Genomic DNA, 23,901 nt, shown 5'->3' with positions numbered 1-23,901 from the left:
AATTAATGATACGTGTTCAGCAACAGCTTGTCTTTAATAATACAAGTATTCAGTAATAATGCAAACAGGTCTTAGCATGCCATTAGCTTTGGGCTCCTGATAGAAGTAGAAATTACTAAAGAAAGTTATCCTATCACGTGGAAGAATAAAATTAGTGACATTTCCCATGAAACGTTTACTGGGTAGAAGTAGCTTAATTCTTTAGAATACTATTGTGCTTTGAAAGATGTAGAATAACCAATCAATTGATTAAAAGGCATCCTCTAAAAGATTAAGTGATCTCAACTGAACTCTCCTGTTCAAACGCACATAAAACATGAACAGTTCTGTCAGACTTTTTGAGTATATACAAGCAAATATCCAGGCACTCTCAGCTGTACAGTTATTTGGTGCTGTGTAGTCATACGCTTAAAGAGCATTTACTGAACCTTACTCATTAAAGGGCACAAACTTGAACAAATCAAAGCAAATCACTGATTCTGATTTTAGTCTAGTACAGAAGTTCTTAACTTTTTGTGTCATACATCTCTTCAGCAGTCTGGTGAAGACTATGGACGCCTTCTTAGAATAATGTTTTTAAATGTGTAAGATAAAATCCATAGGATTACAAAGGAAATCAATTACATTGAAATAAAGATATGATTTTTTTTCATCCAGGTTCACAGACCCACTGAAATCTATTCATGGACCTTGGGGAAGAAGGGCTCCATGGACCCCCAGGTTAAGAACCCCAGGACTAAAGATGAACCTTAAACCTAGGTAAAAAAAAGTACTGGATTTGTTTATAATGACATTTTTACTGGTAAAATCTTGAAGTTCCTTACCTGAGATCAGTTACTTTTTTACTATCATTGCTACTAACAAAAAAATCCCATTTATTATTGAAATGAGAAGTACTTGATTCTTTCTCTGACCGAATAGTCGGTAGTACCCGTTCTATTTCTGGTGAAAGAGTCTGATGATGTCTTTCTTGAAAATGAAGCTAGGAACAGAGGTTTAAAATAAAAGTTATTGACATTGACTAATCACATTTTAAGCAAGGACATTCATAAAAACAAAGAAACAGATACTCTTGGAGTTCACTATTATGCTGTTTTCTGAACTGATGGCAAGAAACCACATGACAGATGGACCCAATCTATGAGAAGATCTTTTTAGTCCTTCAGATAGAGGGCACACTACTTTATATTGACTTCTAGGCTGTGTCCTGTAAAAGCTCTGGTAGATTTCTCCAAAATTATATCTGACCATACAAATATGACAGAATTTTAGTAGTACTAACAGTAATTTTATCAAACAATTAAAGGATCATATGACTACTGAAAGCAATTGTCCACTGATATAAGATATTTGGCTAAAATACTAGCAATTTTTTATAATTAAAAAGGCCTAATCGTAAAATCAACATGATGGTTGAATTATTAAAAATTGACTGGAGGCCACAACAATATCGAATCAAAATTCCCAAAGTGAAAATATAAATACCAATCTAAAGCATCACTTTTTTTAAACCTGAAGATATTATAAAGACAATATTTTAAGTCATTATTTTTTAAATTTGACAATTTGTGTACACTATCAGTACATTATCCTTTTTATCATAAAAATAAAATCCTGAAAGAAAGCCATACATAGCAACACATTCATTTCCCTGTCACCAGAACCTCATTACCACCCAAGAGAATTGAGATTTTTAAACAAAGTGAAATGGGAAAATGTGGGCAGTGATAAAGTTCTTGTTGAATCAGACTGCCTTTAAGTATCACTGAATGAAGAAAATTTCCAGGTAAGAGATTTGGTTTTGTATACACTTTATAGATATTTATTTAAAGAATGAAAATTTTGCTCTAAGACTTATATCAGTGGAAGTATTCATTCATAGATCTACCCAGATGGAAATGTAGTTAATAAAGAAAACTTCCAAATCCAGTAATGAGTGGTCATGGTTGGAGAATTGCTCCTAATATATGACTTTGGACTTCTCAGGGCACCCAGGCCTTTCTCTAAAATGACAAAATTGGTGAGTAGCAGATGATCTGCACTGGCAGAAGGAAGTGCTCACCAAGACCTCTAAACATAAACGAAATTACAGAGGAACTTTGAAAAGTTTCTATTTTTTTTCTACCCTTCAATTGTTTTATAGGTAACCTATCAATGCTTTTTGAATATCTCACTGAAACCAGAATCCAGTCACTAGTTCTCATCACATATTCATATGATAAAATGTCTGGCTTATAGATGTCAATTTTTTTCACATCTACAAGACGGAGGATTTGTTTTGGAATTAGGTTATGATTTTTAATATTACTTTTGTCTAGTCAAATGATTATCTGTATTTTTCTCCTTTTACAAAATTATCACAGTTTAGTGAGGAATACATGTATTTGTAACAGCAATTTTTTAAGGTTGAAAAATGACATAAAACTCCACAAATCAGTTTTCTTACAGTATTTGTGTTTCCAGGCTGTTGAGGCAATATCACTTCAGAGGACATATGAAACTTTGAAATGATGGGATCTTGTAAATGAACATCTGACCTCTCCGGTGACAGGCAAAAGCTAAAAATTAAATATTTTGTAACCAAGGAAAGAAATACATAATCGTTGGGTTAATAGTAAACTTTGGAGAATTTTATCATATTCATCATATTAGCTACATAAACAAAAGCATCATATTTCACTTTATTATTCTGAATTATAGTTACATAGAGACCTTGAAAGCTCATTTTCATTAGTATCCTTTCTTTCAAGTGAATCATACTCAATACACCCCACAGAGTTTAGTATTATTATATATGAAGACTGAAAAAATAGACATTTCATCACTTTCTTCAGTCACTTACATAATTTACAACTATTTTTATTTCAAGAAGTCTTACAGCTGTCATTCATTCAACAAGCATTTATTAAGGGCCTACTATAGTCAAGCACTATGCTGATTTTAGGGAATAAAAAGACAAAAACAAAACAGTCCCTGCTTTAAAAAACAACAACCCATTTAACTCCTTCCTTTCTAATTCTCATTGGCATAGAGAACTCCAGGTGAGAGAATTCCTTATCTCATTGCAGGTGGGCACCTTCTAGTCTTAGAGAGTCACCTAGAGAACTGAGAGGCTAAGTGACTTGCTCACAATCAGGATGTCAGAAGTGGGACTTGAACCCAAGTCTTCCTGCTTTCAAGGCCAGCCTTTTATCTACTACATTATGCTGCTTACCACTGGATTTCATCTGTATTACATTCTGAAAGTCTTAAAGTGTTATATAAATTGTAGTTGTTATTATAATTACTGCCAGTATTTGCTTTGTCTGAGATTGTGCAACCCCTGTCTTTTTTACATCAGCTGAAGCAGAATAGGTTCTGCTCCGGCCCTTTGTTATAACTCTGTATGTGTCTTTCTGTTTCAAGTGTGTTTCTTGAAAACAACCTATTTTTGAATTCTAGTTTCTAATCCATGCTCCTATCTGCTTGTGTTTTAAGGGTGGGTTCATCCCATTCACTCAGTTATGATTACTTAATCATGTATTTCCCTCCAACCTATTTTCTTTTTTTTATCTGCTCTTTTTCCACCCTGTCCCTACTTCTGACCATTGCCTCTTTTAATCCACCCCACCCCTGTCTTATCACCCTCACCCTTTCTCTAAACCCCTTCTCCTTCTACTTGCCCTTTGGATAAGATGAATTCTTACCCCAATAGAGTGTGTATATGTATATTCTTCCCTGTTGGAACCAGTTCAGATGACAGTGAGGTTCAAGCAATGCCCACCTCTGCTCCCATTTCCCCTTCCATTATAAAAACGCTTTTTTATGCACCTCTTTTATGTGACATAATTTCTCCATTCTTCCTTTCCCTTTCCCCTTTTCCCAGCAGTCCCCTCTTTCTCATCCTTTCATTTTTTTTGAGATCATCTTAATAAAATAAACTCCCGCCCTTGCCCTCTGCCAAAGTAGACTCCTATCTACCCTAATGATGATAAAGTCCTTAGGGGTTATACATATCAACTTCCCATTTTAACAACTTAACCTTATTAAGTTCCTCATAATTTCTTGCTTACATTTACTTTTTTATGTCTCTCCTGAATCTTGTGTTTAATGGCAAATTTTCTTTTCAGTTCTAGTCTTTCCATCAGGAATGCCTCTATTTCATTAAATGTCATTAATTCATGAAAAACATTTCCTCCCATAGGATTATACTCAGTTTTGCTATTAGGTTATTATTGGTTGTAATAGCTCCTTTGTTTTCTAGAATATCATATTCCAAACCCTCTCCTCCTTTATTGTGCTAGTTACTAAATCTTGTGTGATCTTGACTGTGACTCCATGGTATTTGGATTGTTTATTTCTGGCTCCTTGCAATATTTTTTCCTTGACCTGGGAACCCTGGAACTTGGCTATGATTTTCCTGGGAGTTTTCATTCTGGGATCTCTTTCAGGAGATAAGCAGTGGGTTCTTTCAATTTCTATTTTGCTCTCTGGTTCTAAGATATCTGGGCAGCTTTCCTTGATAATTTCTTGAAATATGTCTAGGCTCTTTTTTTGATCATGGCTTTCAGATAGTCCAATAATTCCTTTTTTGTCCAATAATTTTTAAATTAATCCTCCTTGTTCTATTTTCCAGGTATTTTTTCACCCCTATAATCTCTTTCTGATGATATTTCACATTTTCTTCTATTTTTTTGACTTCGTTTTATTGTGTCTTGATGTCTCATGGAGCTTCTACTTGACCAGTTTTAAGTTTTTAGTAATTATTTTCTTCAGTCACGTTTTGGTCCTCTTTTACCAAGTTGTTTATTCTCTTTTCATGGTTTTCTTGCATTGCTCTCATCTCTTTTCCTAATTTTTTTTTCTACTACTCTCATCTCATTTATAAAATAACTGGTTTTTTAAAAAAATTTCTTTCTTTAGTTCTTCTAGGAATTAGTTAGGGTTGTATGCAACCTACATTTTTTTTCCTTTGAGGCTTTGTTGTAGATGTTTTTATGCCATTTTCTTTTTTTTTTTTCTGAGTTTGTACCTTGAAGCATCACTGTCACCATGGCAGATTTTTACAGTCAGGTTCTTTTTTGTTGTTTGCACATTTTTCTAGCCGATTTCTTGACTTTGAACTTTATGTTAACATTTGGCTCTGCTCAGTTTGGGGGGAGGAGAGCTTGTCCCCAGATTCTTGCTTTTTCTCCTTGATGTTTTCACAGCTAGTTCTGGGCGTCTATAAATTTTCAGTGCTTCCAAGGTGGTGTGATATGGGGAGAGCTACGGTCACTGCTCTCCTGGTCTGCATTCTGGTACTTACCCAGGAAGGGCTCCTGCTCCCTTTAGATCACAAGTGCTAGTGCACTTTCTGCCCTGGAACTGTGCTGGGGAATAGGGCTCTGTTATGACTGCAACTCGGAACTGGCTAATGGTGAATGAAGTTAGTGAACTGTACCTGGCCCACACAAGGGTTCCCTATAATCTCTTTCTGACCAGGTGTCCAATCCCCTTACAACTTCTGGGCAGTGAGAGCTCTCAGTAATGCTGCCGTTGTTGCCATCACCACCACTGCTAAGGCCCACAGCTGATGTGTTCAGTGTGCTGGGTTCCCAGTCAGCCCCCACCCTGGTGTCAGAGACCTCTAAAGTCATCCCTGAACTGGAAAATGTCTCACCCCAAACTTTCATGGGTTATGCAGCTTCAGAATTCTACTCAATGAGTTATTTTAAAGCTGTTTGGAGGGGAATGTTGGGAGAGTTTTAGAATGCTCCCTCTACTTCACTATCTTGGCTCTGTCCCATCACTGCTATCTTTGACAGAATTCAGATAGAGAACAAGTCACTGTAGAATGCAATTCAGATATGACAAGTTATCTTTTATACTTAGTATTCTGAGAACCATTATATATGTAAATAAAACAGTTTCTATAACTGAACAAAAGTCTTATGATTTAAGATTAGTGGACAAACTCCTTCCAATGCCTTCCTTTATAGAAGGCAGAAACTGGACCTAGCTCATTTCACTTTGCATCTGCTGCCCTGCCTGGTTTCAACTTCACAGAACAAGATGCCCCTATACCACGTATCCCCTAGGGTCTCCTCTCCCCTCCTTCCCATCTTTTCTTGCCTCTTTTTGTATATTGTCTCCCCTTTTAAAGTGGAGGCTCCTTGAGAATAGGAACTACCTTTCTTTTTGTTAATTCTATCTTCAGTGCTCAGTTGAGTGCCTGGTACATAATAGGTGCTTAATAAATGTTTATTGGATTGGATTATAGAGTCGTTGAAAACATCTGCTGGACAACAGACTAGCAAACAGGACAAGATGGCACGGACCCCATTCTGTTCCCAGATAGTTTTAATTTCTTTTTCTAGGTCTCTGTATTTTGAAAGCTTTACATTCCATGTAGGTTGTATATTCTAAGTGTTTGGTATGGTGACACCTATTAAAAATGTTCTTAAAACTTTGTGTGTCAATATCTTACCTGGGTAGTTGTGTACAATAGTTCTGTCTGTGATAATGTCTGTTTCCATTGGTGCTTTGTAATTTGTATGTGCAGTATAGGTATTTTTTACCTATCATTTTATAAAGGATAACAGACTTCTTGGGTACAATCCTAAGAACTTAATCATGTCTTTCTAGGTATCCTCTATATGTTAAAATTTTGAAACCTGCAGTGATATGTTGCACAGTTCTTCCCAAATTTTGTTGATGGAGTTCAGATAAAAATGGTCCTGGGATGTCACCATACTGCTATTCTATTTTATATTTAATGTTCAGCAAACTGTTGCACAGGTGAATAGAATGACTGCTTTTTGTAATATAACAAAATATTAAAATAAAAGATCATCTGTAGATTCAGTGATTCTTCAGTGACCCTAGAAGCAAATAGGACCACAGGGACGGCAGGTAGGCAAAGGTATGCTGGAGCCAGCTCAAACTAGTTGAAGAGAAAGAGCTGAACATTATATTTTTAGTGTTTGCACTTATTCCTTGTAAACTGACAAATGCTACAAATAAGGGCTTGATTTACAATTTTGTTGAATGTCTCGAGTCACTAGACTTAAGAAAGTGATGGAGAAAATTCCAATAATGCTGATTAAACTTAAAAGTGCATCACATATATGTTGGTTTTTTTCCCCAGAAAGCCAGCTGTTAAGCATTTACCAGCATACTCCTCCATGTACCTCATCCTGTTCTCACATGGCTTTAATTTCTTCCACCAGAGCCCTATGCTTTGGAAGCTGTTTGTTCCATATAATTTGTGGATTATGCTTATTTGATATAGCTTAAATTAAAATGTTTTTATTAACTTTGTATTAATCAATGTTATGTCCAGATGATTGTGGGTAACAGTTCCATCAGTGCTTATGGTCTAGTAAAGTTTATTTGTTGAGTTCTCAAGGATATTTTGAAGTCAGTATTTATATTATGGAGGTTTGTTGCCCACTGCTTTATGAAAGATAATGAGTTTCTAACATATTAATGTAAAGGAAGCTCAAAGGGGCAGTGGATAGAGTGTTGGTCTTGGAGTTAGGAAAAAATGAGCTGAATCCTCCTTCAGAAACTTAACAGCCAAGTAACCCTGGGAAAGTCACTTGCCATCTGTCCACCTCAGTTTCCTCATCTGTAAAATGGCAATATTTACTGTATTGCCTACTCAAAGGGTGATGAGGAAAGCACTTTGTTAATTGTGAAATGATACATTAATGTGGCTATTATTACTTAGAAATTTTTATATCTCTTTAGCATTGTCTTTGATTACATTTCTTGCATTTGTACTTTTATGAGTTCTGAGACTGTCTCTTAAGTAGATAAAACCATCTGCTTGCCTGTGATGAATGACATAATGTTCTAAGTAACTACCTTATCAAATTGCCTCAAACTCCATAATTTTTCTACTACAAGGGAGCCAGAATAGTAGTCATATGGTTTTGGACCCATGCTGCCCTCCATATACAGCCCTTCAAATGACAGGTATCAGTGGAAATAATTTTAAGGTAATTGTTTTCAGTAATTGTAGTTGGCTAGCATTGGTCTACCCACAAGCCCTCTCTCAGCTCTTTTTAAGACCATGAATATGCAAGACAGCTCAAGGTTTAGAGAGAATATAAGCACGTTAATAGAAGGTATTGTCTCAATCTTTGTGTTTGTATACCCGCTGCCTAGTGCTTGGCACAAAGTAGGAGCTTAACAAATGCTTGTTGGTTGATATATTACACCCCGGGTTATGTAAGAATCTTCAGACCATCTTCTGACACTGGTGGAAACGGTCTGGACCAGAATTCAGGCCCCGGGTGTTCATGATAGCATGTACAGAAGTAGAAGCACTGTCAGTGGGTAGATGTTTTCAGATACAGATCCTTTAGGCTGTATTTTGGGAGGGTAGATATGATATAGTGGATACAGTGCCACGTGTGGAATAAGGACAGCTTGGATTCAAGTCTTATCTCCAACAATTACTAGCTATGGGTCTTGGGGCCTCAAGTGCTTTATCTGTAAAATGGGGATAATAATCACTGTACAACCCACTTCACAACTTTGTTATGAGGCTCAAATGGTATCACGCATATAATGTGCTCTGAAAACTTTAAAACGGTATAGAAATGCTAGTTGTTATTATTAAGTAGGATGGGGTGATTCATCAAAGCTTTAAGCCTTTATGTTGAATTGTACCAGGTCCCACTGCTGATCCTCACAAAGTGCTATCAGCATTTTGTGGATTGTAATGTGGAAGCCTAAGCAAACATGATCTGATAAACTGGCAAACTGATTGAATAGTTCTGAGCCTCTGGTTGTCTTGGTACAGGAAAAAGAGAATTCTTGGAGCAGGGTGAACAGAACCAGGATCAGAGGCTGAGACTGTGAGAATAGACTTGTGTCATGAAAGCAACTTGAATGTCAATCTTCTGCTCTTCTCTCATCTAACGACATCTTGCAGAGAAAGTAATAAGGGCTGATCTTACATAAATGAAACACTTGGCCTCTCAACATGGTGCACATTGAGAAGTACCAAGAAGACGTCTTCACCCATTTCATTAGTTATTCATTGCTTTAAATGAATAGGTTGCTCTTTTAAAAAGCAAACACCTCTGATGGGATACACTCAAATACTTAAGTCTGTGTTCTGGTCACGACCTGTCTACAAATGCCCATCCTGTGTAACTCTGGGCCATGTCCTCCCAGAAGTTCAGCAAAGGAGTACACCTAGTATGCTGGAGGCTTTCACCAAGTTCTCTTGACATTGGTAAGGTCCTAGCGGACCATTCTGCCTATCTAGTCTTTTATCCCTTAACCTCACCAGAGGACCAGTCTTTCTACCACCCATTTCCTTGAAGTCATCATTTATTTCCATTTTTCTTTGAAGGTCCTCATTGCTTCTATGTTACAGCCTATTCACACCTTCCATGCAAGTCTTCACAGACCAATGTATGATACTCATTTTTAATTCTTTTGAGACAATTATATTCCATGTATTGATGCCATATAGCAACACATATAGAGGGTTGATAATAAAGAGGTAAGTCTTTGCTTTCATACAAAACTTGGGTTCATTAAAGCAGCCTGGCAATTTCCTAAAGGCCATCTAGCCCATCCCTTTCTCCTCCTGTTCAACTCTACACTCAGCTCATTTATCTGGATGGTCAGTCCCAGATGGACAAGCTTGGTAAGGCGTCCCTCCGAGTGAATGTAGAAGTCTGAGGAATCACCATTCTTCATCTACTTAATCTTTGCTGTGTGGATGGATCAGCCAAATTCCTCTGAAACTCTGCAGTGTTCCAGGGTTTGATACAATCAGCCAACATAATTCACAAATTGGAGCATTTAGAGACTCACTGTTCCCAGGCACTCCCTCCGTTCTCTGGCCTACATTCTGCACTGGATCTCTGCCACAAATACCTTTGGTGAGCAGATATCCCCATGTTTTATGCCTTGCCCAATGCTTATTATCAGAGGGTCAATGATTAGGGTAATTACTGTTGTTATAGCTTCTAAAAATCTTGAATGATTTTGAAGTATGGAAGGTAGACACTTTGTTGTAAAAGAGCCTGTAAGGTGGAGCTTTGATCTATAGAATCAAATGCTTCTTTTGGTAAGCAACAAACAATAAACACAATGGGATACATTCTCTACATTTTTCAGTTAATTGTAACGACATGCTCTATTGTTGAATGTGGCTTATAAAAGCCTGCCTGTTTCTTACTAATAACCTTGACTCAGGTATAGACAATTCTCATGAATGTTTTGTAGAGATGGCAGAGTAGAACCATAATAGGCTGAGGGTCCCTGATGTTCTCTCTATTGCTTTTTTAAGTATTAATAAACTCTGTGATTCCCCTCCCACATCTTTGATAAGTTTTCTTTCCTTCAAATACCTTGTATACTAATCTCTTGCTATCCTCCCAATTGTGTCACGCCCAGCACAGACATCTTGAAAATGCACTTAGTCTCCTACAGCTGCTTTCCCCATCTTTGATCTCTTTAGTGCCATTTTGATCACCTCTAAAGCACATATAGAACTGTGATGTTACAGTCCAAGTGTGGGGGTTCCACCCTCTTTGATGAAGAAAACGCTTACATGTATTTATGGAATTCTTTGCCATTTTTCTTCTGTTTGTGTTCCTCTTTCCTTGTTCATCCTTGAATGCTTTTAGCTGAATTATTTAGTGAAGCTTTCTTTAAGCTAGTTTTACCTTCCACTGTTTTTCTTGACTTTATGAGATGATTCCACTTTTAAGTTTCCATTATCCCATTTTGTAAGATAGTACAAACGACAGTACAAAAGACAATTCTGTCAAATGTGGCCTGAATAAGGCACATTCTAGGCTCCTTTTGTCTCATGGCAATTAATATATACCAGCTAAATGGAATGATATTATTCTAGTTGATGTCAGCGTAATTTCTGTTTTTCATTTTTCATTTTTGATTTTCAATGACTTGTCTAAGCAGTTCAGGGGTAAGTTGTTTCACTTGCATGCCATGTATTTCTTTTCTCATGACTGTTCTCTATTTTTTTTTTTTACTAATTCTGATCTTATCTCTGACAAAATGATAGCCTGACTATACATACACAACTGTCTCAAGGATAACTCCCAAATCAATAACGGGTCTTTTCTTGTCTGTAAAAATTTAATCTATTTCATTCTTTATGGTGTTATTTGGTGCTTGCCATGTCCAGCACCTTCCAATGCTTTTCTTAAAAAAAAAAAAAGGTGTTCATGAAACAGAGGTAAGGAGTTTCTGGATAATCCATGTTTTTAGCATTTCTCATTCCTTCCTGGTCCATGCTTTGCCATATATTTCTCAATATTTTCTACTCTCTTCCACTCTACTCTACTCTTTCTCTCAACATTTTCTGCTTTTGCACTGAAGTCACCAGAGTCTTATCAGGTTCTTCATAGAATTTCTCTACCTTTTCATCCATAGCCACTAATGTTTGTACACAAGCTGCAAAAATTTTCACGGTGGTCTACTGGTAAATTTTATCACCAATGAGCAGAGGCAGTGAGGAGGCCTCCTTTCTAAGCCAGGAACAAATCAATACCAGTCTCAGCTCTGACGTGTACTAGCTGTGTGACCCGGGGCAAGTTCCTTAACCTCCCCATGCTTCTCTCTGACCTGAAATGGTAGAGAGGTTTTCCTCATCTAGAAGCTTCCTAAACCAATGAAATAGCAGGCCCAGTCACCATCCCAAACCAGAGAGGGTGTTTACATAACAAAGCCTGGCAAGAATGTCTTTGTCTAAACTACAAAGGATAGGGTAGGCAGAAGATTATGGGTACATCTCCCATGTTTGATATTATAGAGAGTAGCCACAAAGAAGGAAAAGAATAGTAACTAACACCCAGAAATCACAAGACACAGATTCTAAGAAGAGAGTCAACAGTAAAACCCATGTCTACATACAAGTCTCTCAAGTTTAAGTAAGAAGAGGACCTGGAGGCTCTAACACAAGAAGGTAGATCTGGCCTCATTGAGACTTGGTGCTTGTGACTATACAATGGTTATGGATGGACATGCCTCGTTCAGAAGAATCAGGGTGGGTGGGTAAGAAGGTACTGGGGGTGGGGGGGAAGCACTGTATATAAAGCAGGTACACTCATGTGTATACTCATGTGTACACTCACGTGGCTTCATGTGAGAAGCTCTGAGAACCAGAGGGGAAGGTACAGCAGAGGATATCTGGGTGAAGCTCAGAGAAGCGACAAACAGAAGTGTAATTTTCATCACTGTATACTACAAGGCCCCTGGACAAAAAAGAGGAGACAGAGCACAAGCCTGGCAGAGCAGCACAGTGCAGTCATCATTGGGGGCTTCAGTTATGCAGTTATCTGTTAGAACTCAAACTCTATCTCTGTCTCCACCCCCACCCCATCTCACTCTCTTCTCTCTTCTCTCTGTCTGTCTCTCTACTACTAAGGACAATGAGACAGATGTTACAAAAACGCTATAGACTTGATGTAAAGAAAAACTTTCTGACAAATAGAACTATTATTGTTGTTTGTCCTTCATCACTGACCAAGGATATCATGAAGGTGATGTCTTGACTTGCAAGTTAATTGGGTTTAAGCGAGGCAGAGCTGTGAGTTGTTGTTACTCCAATAAATTCTCCTCCAGTGCCTCCCTGGGGTAAGGAAGGGACAGGGCCTCCCGAGGGCTCTGCTTGCAGAGGGTAAGCTCAACTTTGATTTGACTAAATGTGCCAGTTGACCATGCGGTCCTTGCCATCTGAGACAGAACCAATGTCTATCAGAGTTCCCAAATTCTACCATCCCCCAAAACATGGGTAAGCTAGTTTTTCCCTAAAAAACAAAGCTGTAGGACTTGACTGGCCTCCAGGTAGGGTGGAGGAGATGATGTTAAGACTCAAGTTGTACCTCCCTTGATGCAACTTCCTGGGACTTCTGTTTACCTGTAGCCATAAAAAGCCCCCCTCCCCCAACATTGGGTGATGGTGTACTGTTGACCAATGTCCCAAGAACTTGTGTGAGACACCCTACGCTACACTGCTGACCAGAGACATTTCAATATGAAAAAGAGAGGGCTATATCTTTCCAGGCTTGGTGTTGATATCCTTTCTATGCTGTGGCTAAGTAAATCTTTTTTGTTAGCATTGAATGACCCAGAAGTGCTTCATTTTGTCCCAACATGGAACCTTAACCTAGCCAGGTACCCCAGGGTAGCAGCCAGTGTCAGGCCCACTCCTTCCTTCCGTCCTTCATCTGGACTGTCTTACACGTTGTCTCCCCCAATGAGAATGGGAGTTCCTTAGAAGTTGTCTTGCTTTTCTATTCACCTTCCCAGTTCTCAGAACAGTGCTTGGCACATAGGAAGTACTCATTAAATGCTTTTCCATTCCATACTAAGACAGAGAATCGGAAATATATATGTTGTATATGCTTGTATCTGTACATCTTGTTTCTCCTGGTAAAATGGAAGTTTCTTGAGGACAGAGACGTTTTATTTTTGTCTTTGTATTCCCCGGTGACTAGGACAGTGCTTGGCACACAATAGGCACTTAAATGCTTATTGACTGATTGATGTCAACTGCCATTTACATCAGATGAGGGAGCCCATGCATTGATGAGCCTCTCACAGAATTATCAAAATATTACTATCACTACTAAGATGAAGCCAGGACAGTGATAATAACGAACTGGAAAATCAGTTCCTGAACAAAGGGAACTCTTTTCTTCCCTCTGGTATTTTGTTATTCACTGCTGCCATAGCTACCACTTCCTTATGGCAACATCAAGTAATGAAGCCTTCACTTTTTTCTAAGTACTCTAAAATCAGTCTGCTTTAGATTAAACAGTACACCATCAGAGCATGACCTCTGCGATCTGGTATTTCTCTGACTCCAATTTTAATTTCATTTCAGAAGGAAATAAAGTTGTCAAAAGTCCTATGAAAGGTTCTAAAACTTGCCTATTTGAAGTTTCCCTTTGGAAGCTGTCCTGTGTCTTCTCAAGAGGTGGCCAATGTCCTATGGCACTGGGAAGCAAAGGGCTTCCTGTGTAAGGAATAGTATTAAAAAGAATATTATTTAGTAAAACACCAGTAAACAGCTGAATGAGATGTTTCACTAGTTCCATAAGCAGTGTCTCCAACAGATGTAATCTATTTAAAGGAAGAAATAGATTCTCTTTTCACATTAATCAAATTTAATTTGCAAAGAGAAAGAGAGAGTTGCTGAGAATCTACAGTAAGTGCAAAGTATAAAATACACAGGTTAGCTTGTTAGTCACTGTGGTAAAAGGTCTCAGGCTGCTTTTAAATATCTGTAAAGGGGATTAAAGCTAGATAGGAAAGCGTTGCTTTATTTATTATAATTTTGTTGTGCATGTGAAAGATTAAGTTATAGTTCATTCAGCATTCCCAATGTTCTACAAGGTATGAAGAGCACTGAAAGCAAGGGAAAACTCCAAAGTGTCCCCAAAGTCTCAGTGAGGTGTTCAGCTTAAACAGCTTTACTAGCTTAGAACAGCACTAGAACTGTGGGGACACCATGTACTTACCTAGAACGTGTGTGGACAGAGCTTTCCAGTGACAGAGCCACTCTGGCAGGGCTGTACTACTTACTCAACCTCTCCAGGCCTCAGTTTCCCCATCTTTAAAAATGAGGGAACTGGACTACATGCTCCTTCTAGCTTTAGTTCTTTGGTGTGAGACCCTGGGCAGGCTGCCTTTCTTCCGGGGTCTTCAGTGTCCTCACGTGTAAAGTTGGGGGTATTGGACAGAGGGCTGGGCCTGGAGTCACCAGGACTTGAATTCAAGTCTTGCCTTAGATACACAGTGGCTGTATGATGATGGTCAGATGGCTTCATTTGTCAGTGCCCTAGGTAGCCTGCTAAAACTATATTTAAGGTACAGATGAGTGATTGATCGGTATTGGTAATGGGAATTTCCACATCAAGAGATTCTCATGTGGATGAAATCAGAGGCCTGGAGAAATAAAAGGGGTTTGACTTTTGAGGAGGGAAGGGTGAAAAGACAGAGAATGGAATAAACAGGGGTGGGGGAAATAGAATGGAGAGGAATATAGTTAGCAATAGTAACTGTGAAAAACATTTTAAAGCAAGTTTCTCTGATAAAGGCCTCATTTCTCAAACATATAGAGAACTGAGTCAAATTTATAAAAATAAGAGTCATTCCTCAATCGATAAATGATCAAAAGATACAATTAGTTTTCAGATGAAGTAATCAAAGCTATCTATAGCTATATAAAAATATTCTAACTCACTACTGATTGGAGAAATGCAAATTAAAATAATTCTGAGGTACTACCTCATACCTGTTAGATTGTCTAATAGGACAGAAAAGGTAAATGATAAATATTGGAGGGCATGTGGGAAAAATGAGACTTTAATGCACTGTTGCTGGAGTTGTGGACTACAGAACCTTCTATAGAGTAATTTGGAACTATGCCCAATGGGCTATAAAACAAGGCACACCCTTTGACCTAGCAATACCACTACTAGGTCTGTAACCCAAAAGAGTTAAAAAAACAAAAAAGGAAAAGGACCTATATATACAAAAATAGTTACAGCTGCTCTTTTCTAGGGGTAAAGAATTAGAAATTGAGGGGATGCCTGTCAACTGAGGAATGGCTGAACAAGTTTTGGTATGTGATTGTGATGGAACACTATTGTGCTATAAGAAATGATGAGCAGGATGCTCTCAGAGAAACCTGGAAAGACTCGCATGAGCTGATGTGAAGTGAAATGTCCTGTGTACAAAGTAACAGCAATATTGTACAAGGATCAGCTGTGAACAACTTAGCTATTCTCAGCAATACAATGATCCAAGACAACTCTGAAGGGCTTATGATGAAAAATGCTCTCCATCTCCAGAGAAAGAACTGATGGTGTCTGAATAAAGATTGAAGTATACCTTTTTTAACTTTATTTTTCTTGAGGTTTTTTTGTCTATGTTTTCTTTCACAACATGACTATTATGGATATGTTTTGCATGACTACACATGTATAACCTATACAGAATTGCTTGACTTCTCAATGAGGGGGGCTGGGGAGGGAGGGAGAGAATTTGGAACTCAAAGTTTGAAAATAAATTGTTAAAACTTGTTTTTACATATAATTGGGGAAAAATAAAATAGTAAACAAATACAAAAAATAAAAAGAAAAAAAAGAAATATAGGGGGTTTGGACTAAACAATCTCAAAGGTTTGTTCCAGCTCTAAATTTCTTGATTCTAAGGGTGGTATTCATGTAATACTCTTGAAATAGAATCTACCCTTCAGCCAAAGTTACTATGTGTCAAAAATAGTATTTTCAATTCGCTATCATCACAATATTAAAATTTTATGAGTTTCTTGAATCTAAACATCTATTTAGAAAATAAGTGAAAGTTAGCCTATAAAAGCTAAACTAAAAAGTTATTTCAATAAATATTTAGCAAATCATTTTATGCTCAAACAGTTTTACCTGGCATTTCAGTGTTCTCCATGTGGGTTAAGAAGTTACTTGCATTTATTAATTTTTCATCATTGAAATCATCCCAAACTTCATCTCCCAATTCGAAGTTCACATTCAAAGAATCTGAAAACTGAGAGCTGTTTTTATCTGCATCTGTCAAATTATGCATTAAGGAACTATTAAGATTTCTGTTGGAGAGCACTATGTGAGGGCTTTCTTCACTTAAAGTTGTAGAGTATTTCCATGTGGAAAAATCTGTGAATATGAAAGAATAGGCAGTCATTCAATCTACAACAATATTTCCATGTGGAAAAATCTGTGAATATGAAAGAATAGGCAGTCATTCAATCTACAACAAATAAATAAGTAAAAAGGCTATTAAACATCACTGTCTCAAAGATAAAAATTTTAAAAGGCCTGAACACCTCACAAAAGCATTGTGCTAAACTAATATTGTCAGCAATCAATCAATCAAGCAAGCAAGAATTAATTAAGCACCTCCAATATGCTAGGCTGGGGTTACAAAGACAGAAGGGAAAGTCTCTGCTTTCCAGAGCTGAGACACATGAACATTTATAGGTAGAGACAAAACACACATAAAGCAGATACCAGTGTAGCAGTGGCCTCTTGGAGGATAATCCCTCTTCCCACTGACACTTGGGGGCTGGATCTCTCTGGAGACAATTATTCCAGATTCAAGGTACTCTGTAGGTCTGTATTCCTAAAACTATAACTCTCAAGCATCCACTGGCATGTTCACCTCTCATACTCAATGAACTGACAAAATTAGCTCTAAGCAAAAGCACTTACTGAAATGGCACAGAATGAATAGTAATAACAAAAGATTTATTTATAATCCTAGGGCATTTCTAATACATATATACACGGTGTCAGTGGGAGGACACACGGAGTATATTAGAAGAGAGGCACACACACAGGGAAATTTCTGTAATGTAATTTAAAAAAAGAAATATATGTTAAATTTAACATGACAATAACAAAATTGCTCTATTCAGATCCCCATCTGGACTTGGGTTAAATTCTGTGTATTTAAAAATTGTTGTGATGCTCTTTTTTTTCCATTTCTGTCACTCCCCACTAACACCCTTTCCTCCCCATGCCTCCTGCCCTCCTAGTACATGCCCTCTCTTAGGACACCTATGTCTAGTCAAGTCAAATGTGTATAGACCAATGTATTGGCTATGTCTGGGAATGCACTGTCTTATCCTGTACCTCTCATCTACCACCTCAGTGCCAAGAGGTGGGAGACACATTTCCTCACCAGTCTTTTGAAGTCCGGATTGGTAGCTGCTTTAGGGAGGTATTTCCTCATACATTCTATCCCTCGTTTCAATATACATTCTTATCCTAGCCATAGTTGTGAAAATTATCTCTTTCCTTTGTCTTCTAATTGTTGTAATATGATATCCTATATATTTAGGTTGTATATTCATTTAGAGTTTATTGGATACATATGGTAGATAGAAGATGTTGGTTTAAATCTGATTTCTGCCAGACTGCTATTCAGTTTTCCCAATTATTTTTGTTAAAAAACTAAGGAGTGTTTGCCTCTGCGGGACTGTCTTTGGGTTTACTTAACATCATGTTACTACATTTTATTATTTCTGGGTCTTGTTCACTTAATATGTTTTGTTCAACTTTTCTATTTTTTAACCAAATTGTTTCGATGATTACTGATTTAAGTTCAATGAGGAAACAAGAGATATTAGGACTAAGTCAAAGCCGGATCAATAGAAGAATAAATGAAATATTTATTATTAAAAACAGCTGACCTACAAAACAAAGCAAAGAGAGATAATTTGAGAATCATTAGGCTTCCTGAAAACTGTGACAAAAAACCCAATTGCATATCATATTTCAAGAAATCATAAAAGAAAACTGTCTAGAAATAAGAAAGCCAGACGGCAAAATGAAAATGAAAAGAATCCTCCATTTACCTCCTTTCAGGAAGCCCAAAAGGCAAAGACTTAGGAATGGCATAGGCAAAATCCAGAGCTTTTGATATCAAAGTAAAAATACTACAAAGTAGTTAAAAGAAAGTGAGAGGCAAGGAAGCAGAAGCACTAAATGCAGATTTTTTTTAAAAAGAAAGCCAGTCTTTGAGAAAGAGAGACATATCAGATGATAGCGAACAGGGAGGATTTCATCAAATAAGAATTTTTTTTTTAAGGACAGGGGAAACTTCAGCATGTTTGTAGGCAGCAAGGAAGGATTCAGTAGATGGGGGAGACTGAAGTAGGGATAATAGTAGAGGAGGGACAATTTACCTGAGAAGATGTGTGGGATCAATGAATGGTACATGTAGAGGTGCTGGCCTGGGTAAGGAGAAGGACCACCTATTCATCACAGACTGGAATAAAAGAGGAGATAGCAGGTGGTGATGTGAAGGGGGTGTGAGATGAAATGCAGGGCAGAAGGTGAATAGCTTCAGTACTTTTGAAGTATGGGAGGAGGCCTTCATCTAAGAGCAGGGGAAGAGGGTATTGTGGGAAGCTTGAAGAGAGAAGAGAAAATCTGGAGAAGCTACAGTGGTCACAAAGAGAGAATCAATTACAGAGGAATGAACTCATTTTACTGCAGTGAGGGCTCAGTGGAGATTAGAAAACACAAATGTGTGTGGCCAGTCAGTGCAGTTTTGTTAATCAATTCATCAAGCAATAGGATTTTCTATATGCCAGATGCGGTGCTAAGCGTTGGATACAAAGAAAGGCAAATGCACGATCTTTGCCTTCAAGGAGCTCACCTTCTAATGAGGGAGATGGAATGCAGACAACTAGGTTTATTCAAGACATATATGGAATAGGCAGAAGATAATCTCAGCAGGAAGGCTACTAGCAAGAACTAGATATGGGGATTGGAAGGAGGACAGAGAAAGACCTATTGCCGAAGATGGAATTTGAGCTTAGCCTTGAGGAAAGGCAAGAGGCAGAGATGAGGAAGAAAAGCACTCCAGACATGGAGCACAGCCCAGGAAAAGCTCCTCGAGCTCTGTTTACCAGCACATGAGTAGGAACAGAAAAGGCAAATAGATGGAGTAATGGGGTTGACAACATGTGACTGATGATTGCAAGAGAACAAAGGCTAGGAGAGCAGAAGGAAGTAAAGAATTGTACTGGCTTACCAGTCATTGGAATCCCCCGTCTCCAGAGGAATGTATAGTTAGAGTAGGGTGATGGCCCTGGACAATACTAAGACACTTACATGCAGAATAAATTTATGGTGTTTATCTGTACTCTCCACTAAAATTCTATTGCAATGCTCCATTATGTTGTAGAGGTGACCTGTGTTTTTAGGGAATATGCCAGCAAAGCGCGAGCTTTGTCTGGTCCTACCAAGTTGGAAATAGTTTGAGTATGAGTCCAGTATTAGACTATATATCAGTCATCTAAGATCTAACAGCTAAATTGGGAGCTAAATTTGTTAATATGTTGTATTTCTTATTTGAGAACTGTTCACATCCTCTGACCACTTCGCTGTTGGGGAATAGTTCTTATTCTCATGTATTGCTACAGTCTGGCTGCTTGATGAAGAATATTCCAGCCATAGTAATTCTCAAAGACCACTAAGGGTTGCCTCCTATATCACGTCCCCCACGCTGATTTGGACACCCCCTGCTCTGAACCTTGGCAGTTGGGGTCAACATAGGCTTGCTCTCTCTTCGTCAGGACCACAAGCTTTGGCAAGGATAAGGTCCACCTCTAACTTAGAGTCTGAAGCAAAAGGGAAAATGGAGATGCTGAAGCAGGGTTCTGAGGATGTAAAACAGAAAGAAGAGGAAGTCTGTGGTGGCCTTGACTTCCTCAATAAAAGAGGAGATGAGATCCTGTGTTAGGAGAGGAAGGGGAGAAGCTAACTGGTACAGGAGGTCTAAAAGCAGAGAAGCTTTCAAATAGCTGTTGTGGAGGGACAGAAAGCGTTTAGTTCATTTCCCTCTCAGCTGACAAGTGGGAAACTATTTAACAAGATTGGCAGCAGAATTTCTCGTTTGAACACATGAGATCTCATTTTATAATCCACATTTTCAGAAAACCCCTCAAGCACTTAAAATATTGCAGCAGCCCCTGAAGTTGGTAAAAAGGAGTTGGAAACCTTGTAAGGACATACCAGCATGCCATGGGCTGGATTTCCAAATCCACTTAGAATCTGAAAGGCAGCAAGGACTAAGAACTAGGAGAATTGAGTTCTTTCTGGTCTTGGAACTGCAACTCGCTACTAGTGCCTAGCAGGTAACCTTGCACAAATTGTCTGCCCTTTATTGTCTCAGTTTTCACATCTGTAAAATGAAGGGGTTTAACTAATGATTACTGTAACCCTGTCCAGCTCCAAGAATCTATGATTTAACAACTGTTAACCTGTTGGGGGAAACCTTGCTAAGGAGATTGTCTGAGGCCAGTAAGGCACAGGGGCTTAGACAAAAAGCTTCTGCTGATCAAACCCTTCCCCCTAATGGTGCTCTTTTGTTTCTCTGCCCAGGGGAATTCAGGTTGGTCTGGATTCAGGTGGCTTACTTTTCCCCCTGCTTTTGAGAAGTTATAATAGTGCTTAACAATAACTAGTCCTTTAGAGACCCGGCAAAGAAAACCACCTGCACTTTCAACGCTTTAGAGAGGTTCCTTCTCTTTCTCTGTATAGCCAACCATACCCTCCCTCAAAACCATCCCTGAGCAAATGAGATTGTTGTTCAGCCATTTTTTCAGTCCTATCTAACGCTTCATAACCCCATTTGAGGTTTCCTTGGCAGAGACACTGGACTGGTGCCATTTCCTTCTCCTGCTTATTTTTCAGAAGAGTACACTGAGGCAGACAAGGTTAAATGACTTGTTCAAGGTCACACAGCTGGTGAGTGTCTGAGGCTGGATATTAACTCATCACACATTGGGTAAATTGTAGTTTCATCTTGATGCTAGTTTGTTATCAAGATACCAAAGTAAGGTTAGGTAAACATCATAAACTATAGTTTTAAAGAAACTGATAATCTTTGGAACAGATAGATCCCCTCCCTGGGGAGAGAAAAGAGAAAGGAGAGGGGAGGCATCACTGTCATCGTTCTTGGCAAAGACCACTATAGTCTTTTCAGTATTGGCTCCGTGGGGCTCAGACCCCAAATCACAGCAGTGGCATCAGCAGCAGCAGCAGCAGCAGTGGTACTGCTGATCCCCAGAAGCTCCTCCTATTTCTCTCTCAGTGTGCCATGGACAAGTCACGTCTTCCCAAGTGAATGGCTCCTCTCTCACTTCTTATAAGGCTTCATTCTCTCTTTTCTTTAGGATGAGAGCATGAAGAAACTCTTTTCAAATATGGTCACACAGCCTTGTTGCTTGCTGGGTCTGAAAGAATCCTCTACCTGCCAGCAGACACAGTGTCCAGGTCTATACAGATATCCTGGCACATGAGGTGAATCACTTGTAAGGGACTTAGGGGAAGACATGTATAAGAGTCACACGGAACAGGAAGGTATAGATGGACTGTGATTTGTACGGGTGCAGGGATTACACATGTTAATGAGATCACAAGTGCCCTGAATTATCAAAAAGAAGTTTAAAATTAAACATTTACATGTTTAGGCCCACAAATTGAATATGCTTCTTTAGTTTTCCTTTGTTGATCATATGTGTTTATATACATGGATACATATTTATATGTAACCCCCACATTCTCATATTTATCTTTCTCTTAGATCAATGTATCCAGATCATATGGAGGGCACGTATGACATTTAAATGAAAATAAATCAAGGATCACAGAATCCTAGTTTAGCAAAATGCCAAGGAAAGGAACTTCCATCTCCCCCAAGAGAAACATCAGGATCCTTTGAAATATCAGATTAAGAAATCTCCCAAAGAACAGAAAGAAGGCCAGAAAAACAGGACAGCTTTAAAAGCTACAGGCTGGTCATATTGGATTCTTAAAAGGAAAAGTGAGCTGTGCATAACAGAGACACAGGCACTTTCTCATACAGTCTTTTCCATTGTACTATGTATGCAAATATCCATTCTATTTGGTGATTATGATCCGAATAAAAATAAAAATTAAAAAGATAATCAGTCTCCTCTGTTAGACTGTAAAAATAATGAGGAAAACCAGCATGTTTGTAAGCCCTTTGTGGGCAGCGACAGTTTTATTCATTGTATTTGTATCTCCACCCTCTAGCAGGGTGCCTGGTACATCTGTAGTAGGTATTTAACACATACTTGTTGAATAACTGATTGACTGAACTTGGCCTAATAATTCAAAAGGAAAATGTAGCTGAGTCGGTGGTTATAATAATTTTAGATGTTTGTTTTTCAATATCATTACTTTTCAATCTGAAGTAATGAAAAATCATTGCCCTTATTAAATCATACACCTGTGGTGACTTACCCTTTTCTCCAGAATAAGCTGATTGCAGTCGTTGCTGGGATTTTTCACAGACTTCAGGAGAATCCCATTTTTTCACTAAAGAGGATGCAGAAATTTGTGTACATTTTGACCTTTACAGATTTGTGGGAACAAGAGAAAATTGGAAATAAATATAAAAATTAATAGGAGACTAAAAACCATTTATTCAAACAAATGGGGGAAAATCTATGACCCACTTATTCATCCCTCCTCTGAGTCACTTATACCAATCTGCAATGTGAAGAAAGGAGGTGGAAATATACACATATTGGGCTAGAACCATACACAGATGGATTAGAGAATTTTCTATTTAGTGTAATGTGAAGGTTATATTGAGAAATCCCACCTGCACCCACATATCTCCTCTATCTGACTTTCACAGCTTTGCCATCCCTTCTTGGTCTGAAATTCCCACCCATTCTTATTATTTTTAAGATTAGGCAACAAAAATATTCTGTATATAAGGCCATTGACAAACAGCATTTCTAGGGGAGGGAAGAAATGTTGTTTCCTTTTGGGGCTTGGGTTGGAGACACCTTCTGTGTCAGTCCTCTTTCACAGGAGTATGATTTTGCTTATCAAATTATGTTATAGTCTTCATGGTCTCATGGATCTTTTGGAAGTCACAAAGAGCCCAATGGGATGAGATACAAGATAAATGAGTGTAATGAAAGGGGGTACGGGGACAATGACGGCAAGAAACCTAGGGGATCCCTGGCCAGAAAGGGAAGACCTGAGCTCCACTGCTCTGACAGTGGGGAAGGGATTGCAGAGAAGACTTTGCTTTCTTCATGGTTTTGCCTACCATGTCTAGCATTCCTGAAGATGGTATAACAGCAGTATTTTGGGAGAAAAGCCCTTTGGAACTACTCTATGTCCTTAAAATGGACATTGAGAGCTAAGGGCACATGGTAGCAACTCTCTTCTCGAATGAGCACACTCCTTCTAAGCACAGAATGTTAGAGTTGGGAAGGGTTTGGGGGAAGCATCTAGTCTAACAATTTTATTTTTTTATGGATGAGGCCGTTGAAGCCCAGAAAGATTAAGCATTGGGGCTATGGTCATATAGAAGAGCCTGTGCTTAAATTCAAGTTAAATGTCT

The 23,901-nt window shown here is 38.3% G+C and overlaps 1 protein-coding gene across 1 annotated transcript in view; it reads right to left on the bottom strand.

Moving 5' to 3' along the window:
- HFM1 (helicase for meiosis 1) overlaps positions 1–23,901 on the bottom strand; it is a 198,532-nt gene that overhangs the window by 94,892 nt on the left and 79,739 nt on the right. The window contains exons 33-37 of the mRNA XM_036755468.1: positions 22,830–22,891; positions 22,200–22,205; positions 21,626–21,657; positions 16,410–16,530; positions 11,342–11,412 (exon numbers count right to left, since the gene is read on the bottom strand). Of these exons, the coding sequence (XP_036611363.1) occupies positions 11,342–11,412; positions 16,410–16,530; positions 21,626–21,657; positions 22,200–22,205; positions 22,830–22,891 (292 nt within the window). The remainder of the gene's footprint in view (positions 1–11,341; positions 11,413–16,409; positions 16,531–21,625; positions 21,658–22,199; positions 22,206–22,829; positions 22,892–23,901) is intronic.

Source organism: Trichosurus vulpecula, chromosome 4, assembly GCF_011100635.1.
Source record: "Trichosurus vulpecula isolate mTriVul1 chromosome 4, mTriVul1.pri, whole genome shotgun sequence".
Lineage (NCBI taxonomy): Eukaryota > Metazoa > Chordata > Mammalia > Diprotodontia > Phalangeridae > Trichosurus > Trichosurus vulpecula.
The sequence above is the reverse complement of the archived record's forward strand: the minus strand, read 5'-3'. Positions and strand labels throughout refer to the sequence as shown.